Below are 20,917 nucleotides of genomic sequence, written 5' to 3'. Positions count from 1 at the left end.
GGGGGGGTGGTGTCTTACTACCCCGTGGATGCGTCTGCTGCTGTGGCGGTGTCTTACGCCAAGGCTGTTCCTGAGGCCGCTTCGGCTGGAACTGCTTACTTGGCCACATTTTGGCTATTTGCTGCGACGCCTCCCGTGGACCTACGGGGGGGGGGGTCTTACTACCCAGTGGTTGTGCCTGCTGCTGTGGCGGTGTCTTACGCCAAGGCTGTTCCTGAGGCCGCTTCGGCTGGAACTGCTTGGCCACATCTTGGCCATTTGCTGCGACGCCTCCCGTGCCTTATCTCCTCCACTGCCGGACCAAACGTGTGTCCGGGTGTAATTGGAGCGTCCAGCAAGGGGGCCTTGTCAGGCTCCTGCACTCTCGCCTGCGAGAGCCAGAGCTGTCTTCTGGGCACCACCATAGAAGCAATGCTCCTGCCCTGAGCCTGCACAATGAGCTGGGCTAACTTCACCAGCAGCTGGCTGACCGTGCCTAGCTTGCTTCTGAGAGCCGCAGAAGGGCACTCAGGTAGGTCTCGAATTAGTGCCGCCTGGTAAACTGTCAGTAGACTGGCTACATTAGACAATCTGACTGCCTCCGTGGCCGCAGAGTACCCTTTTTTGAGGTGTGTCTCTGTGGTCCTGCACTGCTTATTAGGACACGATGGGTCCTTTGTAAGCCCAGACAGTATCAGCGTTTTAACTAATGTGGCAAACGCAGCGTCCACCGGTGGAAAGGATGCTAGGCCAGCCTCACTGGCCCCCTGCATAGTAAAGGCCGAAGCCTTGCGAGACGTCGCAGGAGCAGAGGCCAGAGCCCCCCAGGTAGACTGCACCTCTTTAACAAAGTCTGGGAATGCCGGGAGCATCCTGGACTGATGGGACTGGGCCGAAGGCGACTCAAACAGAGATCGCCGGGGAAGCTCCGTCTGGGGCCAATCGATACCCAAGTGGTGGGTTGCTCTGTCCACCACAGACCACATAGGGTCGTCAGTGTCCATCACCTCGGACTCAGCGTCCTGGTCCGAGTGGTGGGAGGCTACCTCAGCCTCTACACTGTCCCCTTCCAGGATGTCAGAAGCACCTCTGGAGAAGGCATCGATATCCCAGTCCTTCTGTGGTTGCATTAGAAGGGAAACGGCCAATGGAGATTGTGGGGGTGGCCAGTGGTTGGCTGGTGACGGGTCCAGTGGGCTGTTCTGGGGCTCGAGGCACTGCAATAGCCAGAGACATGAGAAGGGACTGCTATCCCATCATAACCTCCATGAATGGCAGGACGTGCACCGATGAAAGCCTGACATCTTGGCTGAGCACGGCACAGTAAACATCAACCGAACGGCAAGCGTCGAGCGTCGAAAGCGTCGAAAACGTCGAGCGTCGAGCGGCAGAGTGCCGATGCGTCGAGCGTATAGCATCGAGGCACTGCGGGTCAAGTGTGTGGCGTCGAAGCGCCGAGCGTTGTAGCGACGAAGCGCCTAGTATCAAGCGTATAGTGTCGAAGCGGCGAGCGTCGAAGCGCCGAGTGTCGAGCAGGTGGTGTCAAAGCGCCGAGCGTCAAGCACAAGACGTCGAAGCACCGTGTCGAAACGGTGAGCGTCGAGCAGGTGGCATCGAAGCGCCAAGCGCCGAGCATCGAAGCGTCACGCGTCGAGCAACGACGCACCTGTTGTCAAGCACCGAGTCCCAAGCGCGAAAGCGCTGCACCAAGCGCCGAAGCGCTGACACCCTGCAGAGCAAGTACCGAGTGTCGAGACGCTAGCACAAGATGCCTAAGCGTCAGCTGACCCGCAGAGTGGAGATGCTAGTGCTGGTAGTGTCTTATCTGATATTATATACTTACCTTGGTGCTAAGGGAAATGTGCTTGGTGGTCGTCTTATAGTGAAAAAAGGGATTTGTTTTGTTTTGTTTTTGGTACGCTGCAGCAAGTGCTTGGTGTACTGTAGCGGGACTGTTGGGCAAACCGTACAGCTACCACGCGGTGGGGAACACACAGCAGTGGAAGACCGAGGCTGCAATACGCGTGTGGCCAAAGCCAACAACGCGTGTCCTAAGAAATATATATATATATATGAAAAATAATATATATACAACCCAAAAACACACAATAAATAATAATATTATAAATAATATGACGAAGACCACGATATTAAACAAAAACGCGATGCCGAAGCAAAGCGTGAAAGGATATATAAGTAATATATAAAATATATATACACAATTATATAACCAAAACCAATAATAACGTAACTGAAATAAACTCGGAGAAGGGGCAAAAACCAGCTTCTCAAGACTAAGCTTTGTGAATACAATCAATCTGCAGCTCAAGTAAATACCGCTACCGATGCTGAAGACAAAAGAGGGAGACAGTCTCTGCGCGCTGCGTATAGTAAGCTCCCAGGGGGGCGGGCTTACACGGCAGCTCGCTCAGAGGCCTATCGACAGCTTTGCTATAAAGCTCAGCCAATCCTTACTGCCTGACGGTAATGTCCCATATGTTGATGGTTATTTTTCGAGGGAACTGCCTTCCCTGGTTATACTGAGATTAGAAAGGTTGCAGTAGAAGCGCAATAGCAGGGAGACTTATGGGAAACATGTCGGTTTTGTATTTTGTGGTTCAATTTGCTGGCTATGCTTTTCTCCTTGTGTCGTTGTTGCTACTTGGTATTTTTGCAGCTTATTGCCTCTATGTGCATTACATTCACTTGAAGTTTGATCATATACCCGGACCTCCCAGAGATAGGTACGTTCATTACAATATATAGCTTTTCAGGCATGTGAAGTTCACTGTGAAATACTATTGTTACTACTGGTTAAGGTTAATTAATAATAATAATAATAATAATAATAATAATAATAATAATAATCTACGGTGTTACATAACACCCTGCAAAGTTTACAAGAAACGCATTATGTTACGTATTCTGTGTTCTGTATTGTCTCAGCGTTTTTTACATACTGAAAACTCAGATCAACAGTACGAAGGTCACTCTTTAAATCTGCGCGTAAACAATGTGTCGCAGTAAGAATACTTCTGTTAAGACTAAAAGGCTAAAATATCCCCAAAAACACAGAAATTGGACTGTGGAACAATTGTCAATAATTGTTTAAAAAAATGTTTGCTGGGCATGCCCTGTCTTTCTTTGTGTTCTTTTCTGAAAAAAAAAAAAAAAAACTATCTATCTATCTATATATATATATATATATATATATATATATATATATATATATATTATTATATATATATCTAGATATCTAAACAAAATTTAAATATATATATATATAATATATATATATATATATATATATATATATATATATGTGTATACTTTCTATAATAACCAAACTATTGGTTTGATGGAGAGCTTAACCAAAATTAGGCTTTAGGCTTTATATATATATATATATATATATATATATATATATATATATATAGTTTGGTTATTATAGAAAGTTTGCATCACCATATTGTACATAGTGACACTTGTCCTATGTTTCAGATGTTTTTGTTTTTTCTGTGCTGTTATTCATTGTAGTAATAGAAAATATGTATTAATGTTCACCTGCAGTTTTCTACTGGGACATGCTCCTGCTTTGGATAAGGCAGTGAAGGGGTACAAGGTGATACATGACAAGTTCCTAAAATGGTAAGTAGCAGTGCAGAGTACGTACAATGCAACGGTTCTATTCTACTGATTGTAATGAAAGTTGTGTTTATTGTGATAGTGGGAATTAGACTACTCAAGCACTGTTAACATGTACTCACAATTACCTGGAGCTAGCCATGACCATGCCAAATTGAAATGTGCCATGTCTATGCAACCCACATACCTATTAGAAGGATTGTAGGTGAACGAGCGACCATGTGGGTGTGTTGCTCAGACCCCTTTGATTGGTTGAGGGGTTGGGGGGTGTGAGGGCGGAACAGATGATCGACCCCATAAAAATGACGCTGTCCTGTACCTTGGGTTGACCATAGCAGGATACTATCGAGTGGAAGATCTGGTCGGGGAACTAAACTAAATACAGAGAGCAAAGGTCTAGGGACCAGGAGAAAGAAAGAAAAAAGAAAGTTTGTTTTTCTTTTTATTTCTCCTTCCCTGAGAGTGTCAAATAATTACCCACTTTGAGATGCCTATGCGGCATCTCAGACATTTCTGACCCGTATAAATCAGTGAATTTATTAAACTGAGTAACATTTTTTTTTCTAGGACAGAAACGTATGGACCTGTGTATCGTGTGAATGTTCTGCACAGAGTGATGCTCGTTGTCAGTTGTGCGGATGCTGTTAAGGTGAAGTTTACCAAAATTCTGTTTAGACCTGGAGGTCTAAAAAAATAACTGCAAATGACTGCTCTATTAGTATGTGAAAGATAGCTCCACTCAAAACAGTACAGTAGATCTGTAAACTAATCGTATATATTAATATCAATACTAGGCGCAGTATTCCTACATAGAGCCTCTATATATATATATATATATAGATATATATATATATATATATATATATATATATATATATATTATCCTAGTGTAGTTTCTATTATAGACAGCTAAGCTTCAGAAGATTGTATGGACCTAGTCTGTCCTAAAAAGACACTGTCTCTACCAGGAGTTGAGGTTCATCACCAGTTTGATGCTCAGATAATAGTCCATTATACTGTGTGTAGTTTACAGACCTTAATGATTCAGATGCTAAAAAAAAGAAAAAATGTGCTCTTCTGTACAGGAGTATCTCATGTCTCCAAAGTATCCCAAGGATCCATACACCTATGATCTTCTGTTTAACTTGTTTGGTAAAAGGTAGGTAGTCTCTGTCATTACTGCCTGCTAAAGAAATAGACACAGTAGAATGTGGAGAATCTTACACAAATGTCCTGATATACAAGTCTGAAAACCTGGGTATTGAGCTTCCCTGAATAGGTTTGGAAACAATTAAGTTAACAATGGGGATTACAAACAGAATACACAACTCAGCGAAACAATAATTTGGAGGGACTTGCCTAGCTGTAAAGGTGAAGTCTAACATACCTTCATACTGTAAGTTTCTGAGACACCACGATGTGGATGTCACCCATTGTACTGTATATGCATATATACTTCCTAAGAAAACATTTTGTTGACTTTAGTTTGCACCTTTTATGACAATGGCATTTACATTTTTTGGGGTAGGATTATGAGTCAGTATGTATGCATTTGTTTCATTTTAAGCAACAAATTAGGTGCTGAAAACTGTGAAGTGATTGCACATGTCATAAAAATTGGCTGCATAAACTATATTTTAGTTGAAATAGTTGAGTTGAGCTCTTCACAATGCGAGAACATGCTAATTTTTAGGCTTTGAACATGATCTCTTTCCAGTTCAGAACTCTGGGTAATTGAGCTGTTTGCACAACATGATTTGAGTTAGCGGAAATGTAACGCTCAACATGGCTAAAAAATATTTCCAAGGCTGACTTAAAGAGGTTTAATTTCCTAGATTTAATATTTTGTAAAAACCCACACTTAATCTATTTTTTAAAATGTATTTATTTCCCTCGTCTAGCATCTTATTTTTTTTTTTTTAAATTAACAGCCGATTTAGGAAGAGCAAATTTAAATTTAAAGGGATGTTTGTCAGAAATGGAGGGAGGGACTCTTCTCAAAATCAGGGAAGGTTCATTATGCTTCAGTTACACAAAGGCCAGAATCCCCTTTTATCTGTAACAGACCCATCAAGCAGAAAGCGCAAGACATCTCGTTACCTTGTTTCTGAAATCAAAAAATGAAAAGATGCAGTTCGCTGAAAGACAGAAGAGTGGTCAAAACAACTTTTTGCTTGCTTTTCTACAAAAACACTGACATTCACCTTAAAATAATCACCCAATATATGTTTTATGAACCAGTTAGAATTTGATACAAAAAAAAAAATATGTAACTCTTTGTATACCCTTATGGTTCAAATTAAAGACCGATCACTTCAACACAGTACTCTGTGTTATGAGGTTATTATTTAAAAACACAACATTTGAACCATTCAATTAAACCTTCCAGTTATGTATTGGTAAAATATATAGCCAGAACTTGCAGAGAAAAAAACAAAAAACAAAAGATCAATTAATTTGAAAGTTTTTTTTTTTTTTTTTTTTTTTTTTTAATAGATTTCTTGGAAAGGGACTTGTGACTGATGCTGATGACGACCATTGGTACAAACAGCGTAGAATTATGGACCCTGCCTTCAGCCGAATGCACGTTTTTTAATTTTGGTATTTTGCTGACCAAAGGTTATTGTAGTAGCTCCAGATACTGAATCTCGCTACATAACACCACGCATTCATAACAAAGACATTTTGGGCCTCATTTACAAATGATAAGTCCTATACATTTAACAGCATGAGCATGCTTTATAAATTAAGCAGTTGATAACTCTTAGTGCTATTTATTTCTAGGACATGGCAGCCTGACTCAATTATTGTACTTTACATGCATGTAGTCACATATCATGCCAGGTGGCAAACATCCAGTCATACATTTGTGTTTAGACTCCAGTTTGTCTGCTAGATGTACATAATGGTTTCAAGTTTGAAGAACAGAACTTTCAGAGCTGGCATTTGTTATGATAAGCATGGTGTGATTTGGTATCATAAACAAGCTGAGTACTTGAGGGTGGGCCTCTATTATTTTTAGGTTTATCACAGAATTTGCTTCCACAAATAACCTTGCCATGAAGTGTTGTTACCATGTTCATAGGATGTTGCAAGTTAAATCCACTACAAATAGTAGTTCAGCGACAGTCTTATATATTGTTTTACTGTGGCCAATTATTCTGTAAAAGCCTGGTTTTATGATCATCTGGTAAATACCAGAAGAAGCTAACAACAAAATATGTATTTATTACATTATATTTGTTTTGCATTCAGTTAAAACCAGCCTGCAACTCTTGGATAAGTTTTTTAACACAATTAACTTTTACGGCTTCTTTCACAAACCACGATAAAAAATAATCTTGGACTACCTTACCTAAATTAGTAGTCCAGGATTAACGTCAATTAGAGTCTGTGAAACCAGCCATTTCTGTTGTTTTTTTAATCTAAAATTGACAGGTTCCTGAAGGGTATGGTGGGAGTTTTTAATGAAAAGGCTGAATGTCTAATGGAGAAACTCGAGGAGAAAGCTGAGAGTCAGTCTCCTGTGGGCATGCACTTCATGTTCAACTGTGTGACCCTTGATGTCATCGCTAAAGTGAGCTAGGCGAATTATGTGTTGTATTTAATGAATGTTGCTTTTAAAAGACATGTTTTGTGATTGTCTCTACCGTAGATACAAAGCAAAGTAGATTTATTAAACGGGTGAAATTATGGCTATACAATACTCATTTGCTTAACTGTTCTGTATAGGTAGCTTTTGGAATGGATTTGAATTTACTGGATGACAGTGAGACTCCTTTTCCGCATGCTATATCCACATGCTTGAAAGGAGTGGCACAGTATATTCGAAATCCGTACACGATGGTAAGATATGGAACCTGGTGAGTAAAGAAAATGATATGTGTAAACTTTGGCACTTACATAAAGCTATGGCCAAAAGTTTTGCAACACCCTATAGAATAAACTAATTTTGCTTCATAGAAGTCACACATATATATATATATATATATATATATATATATATATATATATATATATATATATATATATATATATATGTCTCAATCCTAAAATTCTAGGTGATGCAAAACATTTGGCCATAGCTGTACATGTACATAAACATGCTTTACATTTCTCTGCTGTTAAACAAAACACTTTCAACAGTACATGCCTTGGCACTGGAAGTTTGTGAAAGAAGTGAGAAATTCTGCAGAACTGCTTCGTAAAACTGGAAAAGAGTGCATTGAAAATAGAAAGAGAATCATCAAGAATGGGGAGGAGGTGCCGGATGACATCCTAACACAGATTCTGAAGAGCGCTGGTAAATCAGTTAAAAGACAACAACTATAAATCACATGTATTCATTTCTGGAGAATGATTTGCTGGACTACAAGTAAGCTATCATGATACAATGCATAACGTAAGGACATATCGGAATTCATCCATACAGAAATAACCCTTTTATCCTCTACCTCCAGTTTATGCTCACACAACTCGATGACTTTCTACATAGACAAAATCAGGTAACACTGAAGATGAACAATGAAGTTGAACTAAGTTAACCAGACAAGTAGTGAAAATACACAAAAAGACAGTGATGATGTCAGTACACTGTTAAACTGAATCATCTGTCATTGTTCTTCTAGGTTTATCTAAACTATGGGGGGGGGGCTGCATTGATGTTACATTGTCAAGCAATAATCCAAAACAAGCAATCATATAAGCAAAAAAAAACAAAACACAAAAAAGAAACCCCACTAGAAATAGAAACCATAATTATCTAGGATCTTTACAAAATGAAAAACATGTTTGAGTTCAGACTTCTCAGATAGTACCGTGACAGCTATCAGTGGAAATATTGGAGGATACTGTAACATGAATAGAATTCTTTATTTCACAAACCCAGATTACTGGCAAGGCAGATAAAACCTTGAGACAGAGTGGGACCTGATAAAGCCCTTTCAGCCTTTGGAACTGGGCGGAAACACAACCAATATTTGAGCAATCGAACGTTGTTGGGCAAAGGTTTAACACACTAAACCATCTATTAAACCACTATCAAAACCTGTACTGTAATATAAATGTGCAAAGTGTGAACTTAGACTGCAGGGTGAGAGTACAGTGCTGTGTGGAAAGGGGCAGTTCTCATGTTTTAAAAGAAGTAACACCACCAGATTTAGTTTAAAAATAAGTCACTCTTTCTGTCACTTCTGTTGCCACTATAATTAAACGTTAATGTATAACGCAGCAGTCGTTACCTGCTAGATAATGAGTTGTTTATTAAGTATAGTACAAAGTTACTAAGTGCACTAATGGAAATCAGAGGTTTATTTCAGACTTCATGTAGCTTCATATGTTTTGCATCTAGATCAGGTTCAGGAGTCATTCAGAGGTAATAAACTGGTTGAATTCATTTTGTATGTCTGTATACAAAAAGAAAAAACAATTGTGCAAATGGAAACTATCCTAAACTATCTTGCAGAATACCATGGTGAATGAAGAAAATGACAAAAGAGAAAGCCAATTTGCTATATTTAATTTGCATACACCATACAAGTACTAGGGTGTTTTCCTTTGAAATACAGGGGCTTGAAATGAAATGCTCATGAATGTTAAGTGTTACTCTTCACAAATTAGTTCCATTAACCGCTATACAGATACAGTATTTCAAAGTCAAGAGCAACTTCTGCTGTTTATTTTAGAGCAAGAAGGAGACTATGATGATGAAGTAATGCTTGACAACTTCATTACTTTCTTCATAGCAGGTTAGTACAGAAGTAGCTTCCTCCTTGTGAAAATGTTGTTCAATATGGAGCATATCAATTAACACGCTGTCCCTGTACAATAGCACGCTTTGTGCAGAGGAAGCCCATTAAGAACCATCTCTCTTATTAATGTCCCATAAAACACAGACACTAATTAATTCATAACACAGTCCAGACCCACGCACATGAGAATTGTCTTAAAAGTTTTGTTTAAATGTAATGCTACAAAAGGTTGGTGACCTTGCTTCACAAGTAATTTTCACACTGTGTATTTACTGTACGTATTTATATAGTCCCATTATCTATTAGGGCTGAAAAATGTTGAACAATTTATTTGACTTCTGAGAACAGTTTTCGAGCTTATAGCTAATGTGCATCAATTTTTTTGTCGATCTGATTTAAAACTGTTCCTTTTAAATACATAGGACAGGAAACGACAGCTAATCAACTGTCCTTCACGGTAATGGAACTGACCAAGCAACCAGAGATAATAAAAAAGTAAGTGCCCTTTCATCCCTGGTTCCAGACATTTTAAAAGAGTCTGCACACACCAATTTCATAGCACCATGTTACTGATAGCCACAAATTTTGAATGTTCCCGAGACAACATTAATAAGCATGTAGAATATGCATTTAACAGTTCTGAACTAAAGGAAAACAATATTTACTGAACTTACAGGCTCAGGTTCGAAGTTGATGACGTAATTGGTTCAAAGCGGGAGATTAATTACGAAGACATTGGCAAGTTAACATATTTATCCCAGGTAAATAAAATACATCTAACAATGAGTTACTACCTGTATATTCAGTTCAGAACTATGCAGTTTTACAGGATTTAGTTTAATCATCAACAAATTTGCTCTCAAGAACTATCCCTTTTACTAAACTTTCTGAAAGTAAACCTATTTTTTTTTTTACATATATCTGAAACTTGTCACATTAATATTTGCATATTTGGTTTTATCTAATATTTTCAAATCAGTTTTCAATTTCAAATAACTGGTCTATGTTAGTCAAAAAATAGTAATAGAACAGCTATTACTTCAGAGCAAAACATCTAAATCTGCACACCGCTAGCCTGCAATTTTGACAAATGCTAGAAATAATACCATGTACCAAGTGCTTTTGATCTGCCAGGTTTTGAAGGAATCTCTGAGATTATACCCCCCAGCACCTGGCACAGCCCGCTGGATCCCCAAAGATACTGTCATCGAGGGGGTACAAATTCCTGGAGGAATCGCAGCCATTGTAAGCAGCATTTATTTTCTTGGTTTTGCATCCAAATAAATTACAGTACGTTGCTTCAAAGATCAGCATAATTGGACCTCATCAATTGGGGAGAAACAGGGGTAATAAAATAAAACTTGAAAACCAAGTAACAATTTGTCATTCCAAAAGTCTCAATTTTGAAATCCACCTAATTCTGTAATTCTTGGTCTTTTGGCACCACAAACTTTAACCCGGCCAACCCTTTCTCAGGTCATATATTGATGTTTTTAAAGGAAGAGGAACTAATCCTTACCATGTGGGTGCTCTTAATGTTTTTTTTTTTTTTTTTTTTTTGCACCAATGCACAGTTCAGCACTTACGTCATGGGAAGGATGGAGAAGTGTTTTAAAGATCCACTAAAATTTGATCCAGGAAGATTTCACCCAGATGCACCAAAGTAAGTTTCTGTTGTCTCTTTTTTAAAAATTACCTTATTTTAGATCCAGTCATTTAAACATTGTGGGCAGGAGCGGCAGAATCAGCAACTGAGCTGAAATCATCCAGTTGATGGCATACGCAAGTACTGCATGATTATAACAACAGTAGCACAAGTTGGACACTTTGGGCAATGAAGCAAATGAAAAACAAACAACTTGCTTGGGAGACCTTGTATTAGTTGTTTAATTCTCAATTAACAAGTTTTTTTTTGTAATGAAAGACTGTAATAAACCCTTTGAAAATATACTCCTATGTGGTTTCATCAGTGTTGAGAAAATGATATTTTTCTCAATACTGATGAAAACCACATCATACTTTTACATAAAAGCTAATAATGATGATGTATTGTTTGGTCTTATTTTTAGGCCATATTACTGTTATTTTCCATTTGCATTGGGTCATCGCTCGTGCCTTGGACAAACGTTTTCTCAGGTAAGATTTTTCAACGAAGATCTTAGAAACAGAATTATAGAAGGAAAATACTTTGTACAGTAGACAGAATTCTCTTTACTGTGAGATTCACTCTGTTTGTTTTCCTCAATAGATGGAGGCAAAAGTTGTGATGGCAAAACTGCTGCAAAGGTTTGAGTTAAAGCTGGTTCCAGGACAAACGTTTGAAATAATGGACACAGGAAGTCTGAGACCCAGAGATGGAGTGGTGTGCACAGTCAAGTGTCGGGTGGCTGATTGCAAGGGAAATACTTAAATTGATTGATCAAACATACAGAATGTGGTTAACCAATTTACCACAAATCATCAGTGACATGTATGCTAAATATATACTATGCAAAGATAAGACAGCTGTGTGTTTTAACAAAATCAGTATGTTAATGTTAATTGTTAAAAAACATTATATTAAATAATATAGTATTTTTTTTTTTTTGCCATCTAGAAATTGAGACTGGGAGGATTTTTATTTTTTTTATTTACTATATTAGGGTTGTAATCTGAAATTACATTTTGGCATGAATAAAGAGGGTACCTGATTATCAGTGTAACTAGCGGTACTGTTTTCTCTGTCCTGTCTAAGAAGCTGTTTAAGCTAGTGATGGACTGAACTCAGTAGAACAGAAATTCTCCATCAGATATTTCTCATGAACTACCACAAGGTGGCAGAATTCTTGTTCATGTTGCACACTTGCCTATTGACTTCAGTTTTAAGTGGGCCCCTTCGGAACTCATACCTTACTATAGTACATGTTGAGACACTAAGTGATGCTGAGATGCCTCAGTACAAGTCTGTAAATACTGTAGTGCACTAGTTTAGCATAGAGTTTGACGGCCATGCATTCTTGTTCACTGCATAAACATGTATCCAAAGGTATACTCCTTTCTCAATAGAGACTGAACTTCCACTCTGAAAAATAGGGTACAGGCATGCTATCTGGATTACTGTAAGAAAAGAATAAAGATAATAGTGCTGCTTATGCTTACCTGAGAAGTGGTCACAAAAACCAAGGATTTATTTAGCATGTGAATTGACAAATACTGTAATTGGAATCAATAACACTGATTTACAGTCTGCACTTTACATTTAAATACCTGTTCACAATCAATTAAAGTCAGAGGTTAATACTGGTATATGAATTAAGTATTAATTCAGTTCATGCTATTTAATTTGTTATCACATATGAATTGCTGACACACTAAAGTGTCAGGGATCAACACTGAAGAACAGAGGCACATCCAACATCCAGAGACATGTAAATTGAGGTTGTACTTGTTTAAACTATACCTGGCCTCCCTAATATTCTCCATATTCGTCATTCCCACATATAACCCCTGCATCCTCACTGTGATCACAGTTGTGTTTCCCTATTTCCGCGTGCTTGCAATCCAAAAGGCTATCCTCATACCCTTCACACTGTACGTCGTCTAATAAAATTCTCAAGTGTTTCCCCTCTCCAAACTGTGCCTTCTTGGAAGCCCGAACAACATAAAGAAACCCTAGCTGGCGACAGACCACGGCCGCTGCCTTTATGTTCCAAAGGTCATCGCAGACCGTCCCCCATTCGTTTTGAATGTAGATCTCCACCCTGCCTTGGTTGTGCCTGCCCTCCTTATTCGCCAGTCGCAGTGTTCCGTTCCGGATGGCTGACTCTAACTGGCGGTGGCCTTTTCTTCTACGCCCCTGCCTTCCCTTCTCTCTGCTTCCTTTCCTCGTCTTTGCAGGTTTTGTGGTTGTTGGGGTTGCTGTTGTTGTTTCTTGTTGGTTCCTCAGAATCTGCATAAATTCCTCCAGCCAGTCAGGGGTTGCAGGCTGAGGTACCTCTGTTGCCCTTGGAGGGCGTCTCACAGGTGCGTTGGTGGCTTTAGCTTTTGGACGCTTGGCAGACTCCACTACTAGTTCTGTAAGAGAAAACACATCATTTGCATCATTTTTTAAAGGCTTTTTGCTGCTCCATAGTTTTTTTCATGTAATTTTTACAATTGTATATGGATGTTGCACATGTTCAGTTTTGCTTGCTGTTCCTTTCCCATAGTTTGGTATGCACAGTACCAGATTTTCATGGTACAGTACCTTATTTTAACATTTCGTAAGACAGTGCTGACAGGGTTACTTACACAACACTGTACTGAACAGAAGGTAGGGTACTAGTAAGAATGATCTGATCTTTTTAAACCAAATAGTCTACCAAATCAACCACTATTCAAGAAATATGCTTTATATTTCTACTCCACCTCTTCTCACCAAATTGAACTACTACAGACAATAATTTAGACTCGTGGATCACTTTATCCAAATTTCAAGCAACCCCTGAAACAAACATTTAAAACAGATCGAACCTGCTGGGAGAGTCTAACATCCGTTATGTTTTTCCTGCAGATACTGATCAAAATCTTGTACACCATTAAAAGCGGGCGGAGTTCATTTTATTTCTTGCAGTTTAAAAATGATAAACAGTAAATGTGAGAAACAGTATGTATGAATGTGCCTTCCTGTATTATGAGAACAACTAAGGAACATTTTAAGCAAGTGATAAATCCAGGTCATCAGTTTGCATCTCTCGGTACATAGAGTTCTCCTGCCAGGCCTCCAAAAAAAAAAAAAACTTACTTACATAATATCTCATATATATTCTGAAATAAAATTAGTTATATGATTATAATCACAAAGTTGTGCTCAATTATGATATGTAAACCAATTTTGTTTATTTTAATTTGGGAAATTCAACATTTTATATGGCAAATGCTCAGTTGGATTAGTGATCATTTGCTTTTAGCATTGTATAAGTAAAAGCCGTACTTACTTTCCTTTGGCACAAAGTTTATGAGTCTGCTTTTAACTTTAACTGGTAGAGGGTCGTAGTGACATTTTCTTGGCGGTGCGCGACTATAGAAAAAGAAAGAAAACAAAATTAAATCCAGACCAGTTTCGACTACATTTCTTCTCAAAATATGTGTAACACTGACAGAAGTTGTTGCCCGACTTCATTATTAATTGTCCTACGCAAGCTCCAAAATATATATAAAAACCAGGGATTCTAATCCACATAAAAAAAAAAAAAAAAAAAAATGCGCACACACAATCATAAGCATCAGTACCTCTGAGGTCTGCCTGCTATTATAAGGAATAACACACTGACCTTATCAGTTGGCAGTAGTGAATATTACATAACTGTTTATTTTTGGCTTTGGAGGGCAAAGTGTCTCTTGAAAATACTTTTTGTTAATATTTTATTTTGGTAAGTAAAAGATGCAAGACTGGGCTGTGCATTGGTTAATATGTCATAAGAGAAATGCTACAAAAGGAACACTCTCTTACTGGTTAATATGAAAAGCGAGCTGTAAATGAAACAATAGTGTAGCACTTTGAGTATGTTTAAATCTTTTCAGGGTCCTTTAACATTTAAGAAAAAATGAGTTACAGTCAGTAAAAAAAAAAATGTAACTATATAGAGGATATGATGATATTCTCTATTTAAACTGCACCACAACATCACTTATACAACATGCAACTTTAAGTCACAAGATGCAGCAAAGTTGACTTAAGAAAATAATGTCAATTTAACTTCTAAAGAAGTGAAGTCACAATGTGAGAATAAGTGAAGGTACTTTAATTCCACGTATGCTGTGAAGCCCTAGACTAGTAGCTTGGACCCTCAGCGAGACAGCCAGACTGAACTTGTCAGCACATGCAAAGCTCAGAAGGGAAAGGAGATCAGTGGCTTGTGGTAACAGAAATATTCTAAGCTTTAAAGAGAAAATGGGCTATTCATGAGGCAGGAAGAAGATCTGCCTTTATAAGACAATTGTACCCATTTTTAGCCCAGGTGTACCATCCTAAGAGACATCAAGGCCCCAAACAGAGAACAATGATGCAGTTGTGGGGGGGGGGGCGATTGTAACAGCAAAGAAACGCATACAACAGGTGAGCACCCAGGTGTTTCTTATAATAAAGCTTAACTAGTTGTTCATGGATTTGTTTAGTCAAAAACACCTAGTAAATGTACCAATTTGCACACTATTGACTGGAGAAACAAGCAAATTTACTTTGTCTACCACTTTTTGTTTCAATGTATAGAAAATGTTTTCAGATGGTTAAATATTTTAAATCCCAATGCGTGCCGCTATATATAGAATATTATGTTATGCTGGTTTCTCTGTCTTGCACAGTTTAGTAAGCCGGCTCTCCTTGTCACGTGTTGTCTGAAAAGCTAAAAATTGTAATGCCATTGCCAGGATAAACAGACCTCTTCAAGTCACACAGTGGGTTGTGAAAGACAAACCCTTTTTAAATGCATGAAGTCATCTTTTTATTTATAATGAACATTTCATAAAAATGAATTTGCAGGATTAACACAATGTTCACTCGTATGATCAAAAACAGCCCAGACTGGAGTTATGTGATAGTCCTTAAGATATTGGGAAATAACATTAGCATTCTTAAGATGAATAGTTCCTTACCGTGATGGGTCTACCAGTTTGTACACTACACCAGAATATGATGTTGCACTGGGAATTCCAGTGGACATGAAATACAGTTCTCCTGCACAGCAGATAGCAAACAGAGAAATCGAAAGCATCTGTATTAAAAGAAATTAATCAATAACTGGTAATAATTAAATAAAAAGGAACCGACACCGTGTTCTTCCTCAAACCATGAAAACATACAATTAAGGGTGTTCAGATTATTATTTCCTGCCATGGCTATGCATCCACACTGAGGTATAATTAAACCACTAGGTGCCAAAAATAAACCCCTTTTAAATCTGTTCTGAAAAGGTTACATAGTTAATCCCCAATAGCTTTCTAGAAAACTCCCAATAGGTAACAACTGGATAACTCTCAGACTCAGTTGAACCTAGCAGAAAACCTGATTGCTCACATTCATATTTAAGATGGTAAAACAATAACAAAATAAATGCTTTTACTTTATGTTTAAGGCTGCGATGGGAAAAATTACCTGCCTCGTCTTCAGCAAAGGAAATGACATACTGATAATAGTTATTGATCAGTCCTGGAAACATGCATGTTTGTCCAGTACCCATACAGATTTCATTGTAGTCCCACTGCCTTGTCCTCTTGTTCTCTTGTAATATCATTAGACGCCTGGAAAGGACAAAACCATACCGATGTTCAGCAAGATACATTGGGGAGTTGTCATCTGAAGCACCACCTTTAACTTTTTTAATTTATCAAACGTCATCTTCGTGAAAGTGTGTTCTGTGTTTGTTCCAACTGTTCTGTCAGGCCTTAAGGCTGTAGACAAGTGCAAGGAATAAGAATATGGAAGGCCTCACCCACTCATGAAGTCTCCAAATATGTACATCCCGTTCATGTTAGGGTACTCACACCCTCTGTAGACATATCCCCCAGTAACTGATTTGCCCATTTTGTGAGGATAGGCATATATGGGAAGAACATCATCTGACAGGAAAAAATTAATGCTGTTTATAGATTAAGTAAAATATTTCTGTAAATGCAGAAATGTCACATTATTTGGATAGGTTAAATGATAGATAGATAGATAGATAGATAGATAGATAGATAGATATTGGAGTTCTCACACATAGCTTACCTAATGAGCTATTGGCACAGAGTTTTTTGTCATAACAGGAGAATCCTTCTTTTGCTCTCCAACCATAATTCTTCCCCTTTTCAATGATGTCCACTTCCTCATACTTATTCTGTCCGACATCCCCACAGAAAATCCTCCCTTTGCCCTCTCTGGTGACAGGGTCTCCGCGGTCCACAGAACACCTCCACATGTTGCGCACACCATATGCATAGATTTCAGGCCGGGCCTGGGGTTCGTGGATGAAGGGGTTATCAGGAGGTATTGTGTAAAGCGGTCCCCGGTCATTGTTATCAACATCAATTCGGAGCACTTTACCCAGCAAGGCTGACCTGAAAGTAGGGAGGTTCAAAACAAATAAGAATACTGCAATTACATTACAAAAAATACATACTGCATTTCATTATATGTATCATTGTATTGTATACACTGTATTGTATACACTGTGTTGATGCTTATATAAGCCAACAGCTTTCAACACTATTTAAAGTGCCATGGACACGTACAATATTACTCAAGAACAACTAATACTAATGCATTACTTAAATGCATTAAATGCAGCATGCAGTAGTTTTACAACTCGAGTTTTAATTTTGAAGTACAAAATGGCATAAACAGAACATGTGAACAAAAGAAAGCAGTCTTACTTGTTCTGAGAATTTCCAAACTTTCCAAAAGGATCTCCAGCCATCCCACCATCGCCAGTGAAGATATATAAATATCCATCATCAGCAAAGAGCAGCTGTCCCCCGTTATGATTTGATGATGGTTCATCCACCTCCAAAATAATCCTGTGTCAAAATCATGAAAATTATTTATTTCATAGCAGAATAAATAATAATGACAAGCAAGAAATGCTTTATTTAACAAACACAGAGCAAATATAATCTAATGAAAAAATAGCTGCTCACCTTTCCGAACTGTGGTCCACAGCATTCATGTCACTTGCTGATATTCTGAATTCGCTGATTCTAATCTTCTCTTCAAAATCCACCTCCACTGAATAATAGACATACAACTTGCCATTAAACTTAAAGTGGGGGTGCAGGACCAGCCCCAGGAAGCCCCTTTCGTCCCCCTCCCAGGGTGAGGTAAGCACGGCCGCAGAGATGTTCAGGAAGGGCTTCTCTAATCTGGAGCGGTCAGGAAGGTAGGTCCACACCAGGCCCACCTGCTCTGCAATGAAGAATCTGTGAGTGCCATCATTGGCATGAACCATCGCCAACGGGTTCCGAAGCCCATTCGCCACCTCCTCCAGGCACAGCTGGAGGCAGCCTTCAGAATTAGCCGTGACTCGCCCCAGGTTCCTTGTCAGCTGCTCATTCACCAGCAGGTGAGGATAGCAGTAGTCTGGATCACCCAGCTCCAGATACTGACAGAATCTGTCACGGTCCTGCTCAAGTTTCTCAAGCTGCAGGTCTCCAGTGAGAAGTGTGATTGTCGACCTGCATTTCAGCCAGAATTCTGAGCAGTAGTCTCCACAAAGTCCTGGCAGAGTCTTTACAGGGGTGCTGGAGTCTTCAGCATCATATAAGTGTGCAGCAAATGGAGAACATTCCTGCAAGTAGGCATTTAAAAGCTGCTGAGAATTCGGTTTTGACAGCTTTGAATATTGTAAACTATGGAATTCAGATACAATACTTCAAAATGAAAGTTTGGAACATGTATGAAATTATTTTTTCAATCACTTTTAGTTTTACATAAAAATATAATTCCTTCCTCACCGTTTAAAATATATTAATTACACTATGTAACACAATTTTTGTTCTTGGGTGGTAAGTGTTATTTCCTAATTGCTTATGCCTCAAAAGTATAGAAAATGGCTATTATTCCTCACAAACTTTGCTTTTGTGACCAGGACAGTGATATTTCAAAATATCACTATTTCCAATGGGAAAACTGGCAAATGTGTGTCTTTTCGTTCACATAAAGTCAGAAAAAAACAACATATGAATCCAAATGAACATGTATTTATACTAAAGTAATACAAAAATGACCACAAAATATTTAGAAGTGAGTAGTTTTTCGAGATTTACGATTATACTGTAAATACAAGACAGTACACTTTAGTATAAATACATGTTAATTTGGATTCATGTTGTTTTTCTGACTTTATGTTAACGAAAAGACACACATTTGCCCGTTTTTCCATTGGAAATAGTGATATTTTGAAATATCACTGTCCTGGTCACAAAAGCAAAGTTTGTGGGGAATAATAGCCATTTTCTATACTTTTGAGGCATAAGCAATTAGGAAATAACACTTACTACCCAGGAACCAATAAATAAATAAATAAATAAATAGTTACACGGTGTTATTTGCACTCTATTCACTCTACATACTATATATAAATATATGTTATAGTTCTGGAAGGAAATGAAATCAGAATTAAAAGCATACCGCTTTTTCCCCCAAACAAATGGAGGAGAAAGAATTGAATATATCTGAACAGATGAATATCATACGTTTCAATATGCCTGTGCAAACACCCCCATGTTTTGGATATTTCACTTGTCAAAAAGAGTTCCAACGCAACGTATTTAGACCAAAACTTGCAGTGCTTGTCACTGCCCTGCAGGGGGCCAAGTGAGGAGTTATATGACGCAATGCCAATTATGTAAGCTTTTTTTTTTTTTTTTTTTTTTTTTAATCTTTTTTTTTTTTTTTTTAATAATGGCTTATAACGTTGTTGTCTTGTTTACATCGTTAAACTATATTACATTTCATGTTGCTTCATTACCGTTGTAAAAACCACCATCTAGTTTGCCCCCGCCCCTGCTTCAAATTATTCTTACCTGACAAATAATGTCTTGGATGTATCCAGCACATTTCGCATACCCATAGTAGTCGAAGTTATCCATGATCCGATAGAATTTGTCCATCAACTCCCGGTCTTTAGACGAATCACAGCAGCCAAAGTTATTGTACATTACACAGAAAGTAAGTTCTTCCGTAGGTTGAAACGGAGGTTTGAAATCCAAACATTGTGGATGAGGAACCACAGGTGTAATCCTCCAAATTACAGCAAAAATTACCAAAGAAACGGCACCAAAACAGCTACGCCCTCGCTTGCAGTATCTGTTCAGCATAACTGTTATTAGGACACAAACCCGCACTAATGCACCGAACGTGCACTGCTTGCAAGTATATAACTCACGGAGACAGGAAAAACTAGCCTTGTGGTTGACCTCGCGTTGTCGGGTTTCTCGGTTGTGTAATGCACTTTGCCCAAGTTTTAACCGGAGAGTTTTAAGTGGTAAACATGAACTGAATCATTAAACAGCCTTAATAAAACTGGCCTCCAGTGTTCCCTTTTTGTTATGTTTTTGTTATGGCTACAGATCTGACGATCTTCTACTTTTTTCTACAGTGGTGCGTTTTCTATATAGGCTATTTAGGCTAAAACCATATAGCGATTTCCCAACGCATATTAGCATTTTTTTTTATACACCAACATTTTAATTTTGCATTTTACTGACACAAAACGATGAAAAAACGGTACTCCTAATAATCAGAACACTGCTCTCCTCAGCAGGAAATTAGAGGGCGGGATCAAGACGGAACAAAAGGGTTTTATTTAATTCCGAGAGTCCATGGGGAAAATAATCCAGATAATAAACAACATATAAATAACAAACAAACAAACAAAAATGGTCCGCCCTTGCGCCGAAATACCAGAAACATCTCAATTGTAGCTTGTTTACATAAACACGTGGTGAATTTATATTGCAGATTGTTGATTCTAAAAGTGTGAAATTGTAGCCTATGCAAAACAAACACAAGAAGTCTAAATTCACGCCTAGCCTAGCTTGTTGCACTA

General features: G+C 38.3%; 2 protein-coding genes across 2 annotated transcripts; one reads left to right on the top strand and one right to left on the bottom strand.

The window, feature by feature from the left end:
* Positions 1-2,468: 2,468 nt before the first annotated feature.
* Positions 2,469-12,076, top strand: LOC121324127 (cholesterol 24-hydroxylase-like). Its single transcript, XM_041265623.1, has 15 exons — positions 2,469-2,723; positions 3,550-3,627; positions 4,192-4,273; positions 4,710-4,783; positions 6,121-6,207; positions 7,063-7,201; positions 7,357-7,470; positions 7,771-7,927; positions 9,309-9,371; positions 9,797-9,869; positions 10,051-10,135; positions 10,509-10,619; positions 10,949-11,037; positions 11,444-11,510; positions 11,623-12,076. Exons 1-15 carry the CDS (start codon positions 2,566-2,568, stop codon positions 11,782-11,784), a joined length of 1,539 nt encoding a protein of 512 aa, XP_041121557.1. The 5' UTR covers positions 2,469-2,565; the 3' UTR covers positions 11,785-12,076.
* Positions 12,077-12,523: 447 nt separating this feature from the next.
* LOC121324124 (HHIP-like protein 1) lies at positions 12,524-20,583 on the bottom strand. Its single transcript, XM_041265618.1, has 9 exons — positions 19,893-20,583; positions 18,009-18,655; positions 17,745-17,888; positions 17,101-17,429; positions 16,823-16,949; positions 16,486-16,631; positions 15,987-16,068; positions 14,330-14,412; positions 12,524-13,427 (listed from the first exon to the last, which is right to left on the bottom strand). The coding sequence occupies exons 1-9, from the start codon at positions 20,184-20,186 to the stop codon at positions 12,823-12,825; spliced, it is 2,457 nt and encodes an 818-aa protein (XP_041121552.1). The 5' UTR covers positions 20,187-20,583; the 3' UTR covers positions 12,524-12,822.
* Positions 20,584-20,917: the final 334 nt, after the last annotated feature.

Source organism: Polyodon spathula, chromosome 12 (genome assembly GCF_017654505.1).
Source record: "Polyodon spathula isolate WHYD16114869_AA chromosome 12, ASM1765450v1, whole genome shotgun sequence".
Lineage (NCBI taxonomy): Eukaryota > Metazoa > Chordata > Actinopteri > Acipenseriformes > Polyodontidae > Polyodon > Polyodon spathula.
The sequence above is the reverse complement of the archived record's forward strand: the minus strand, read 5'-3'. Positions and strand labels throughout refer to the sequence as shown.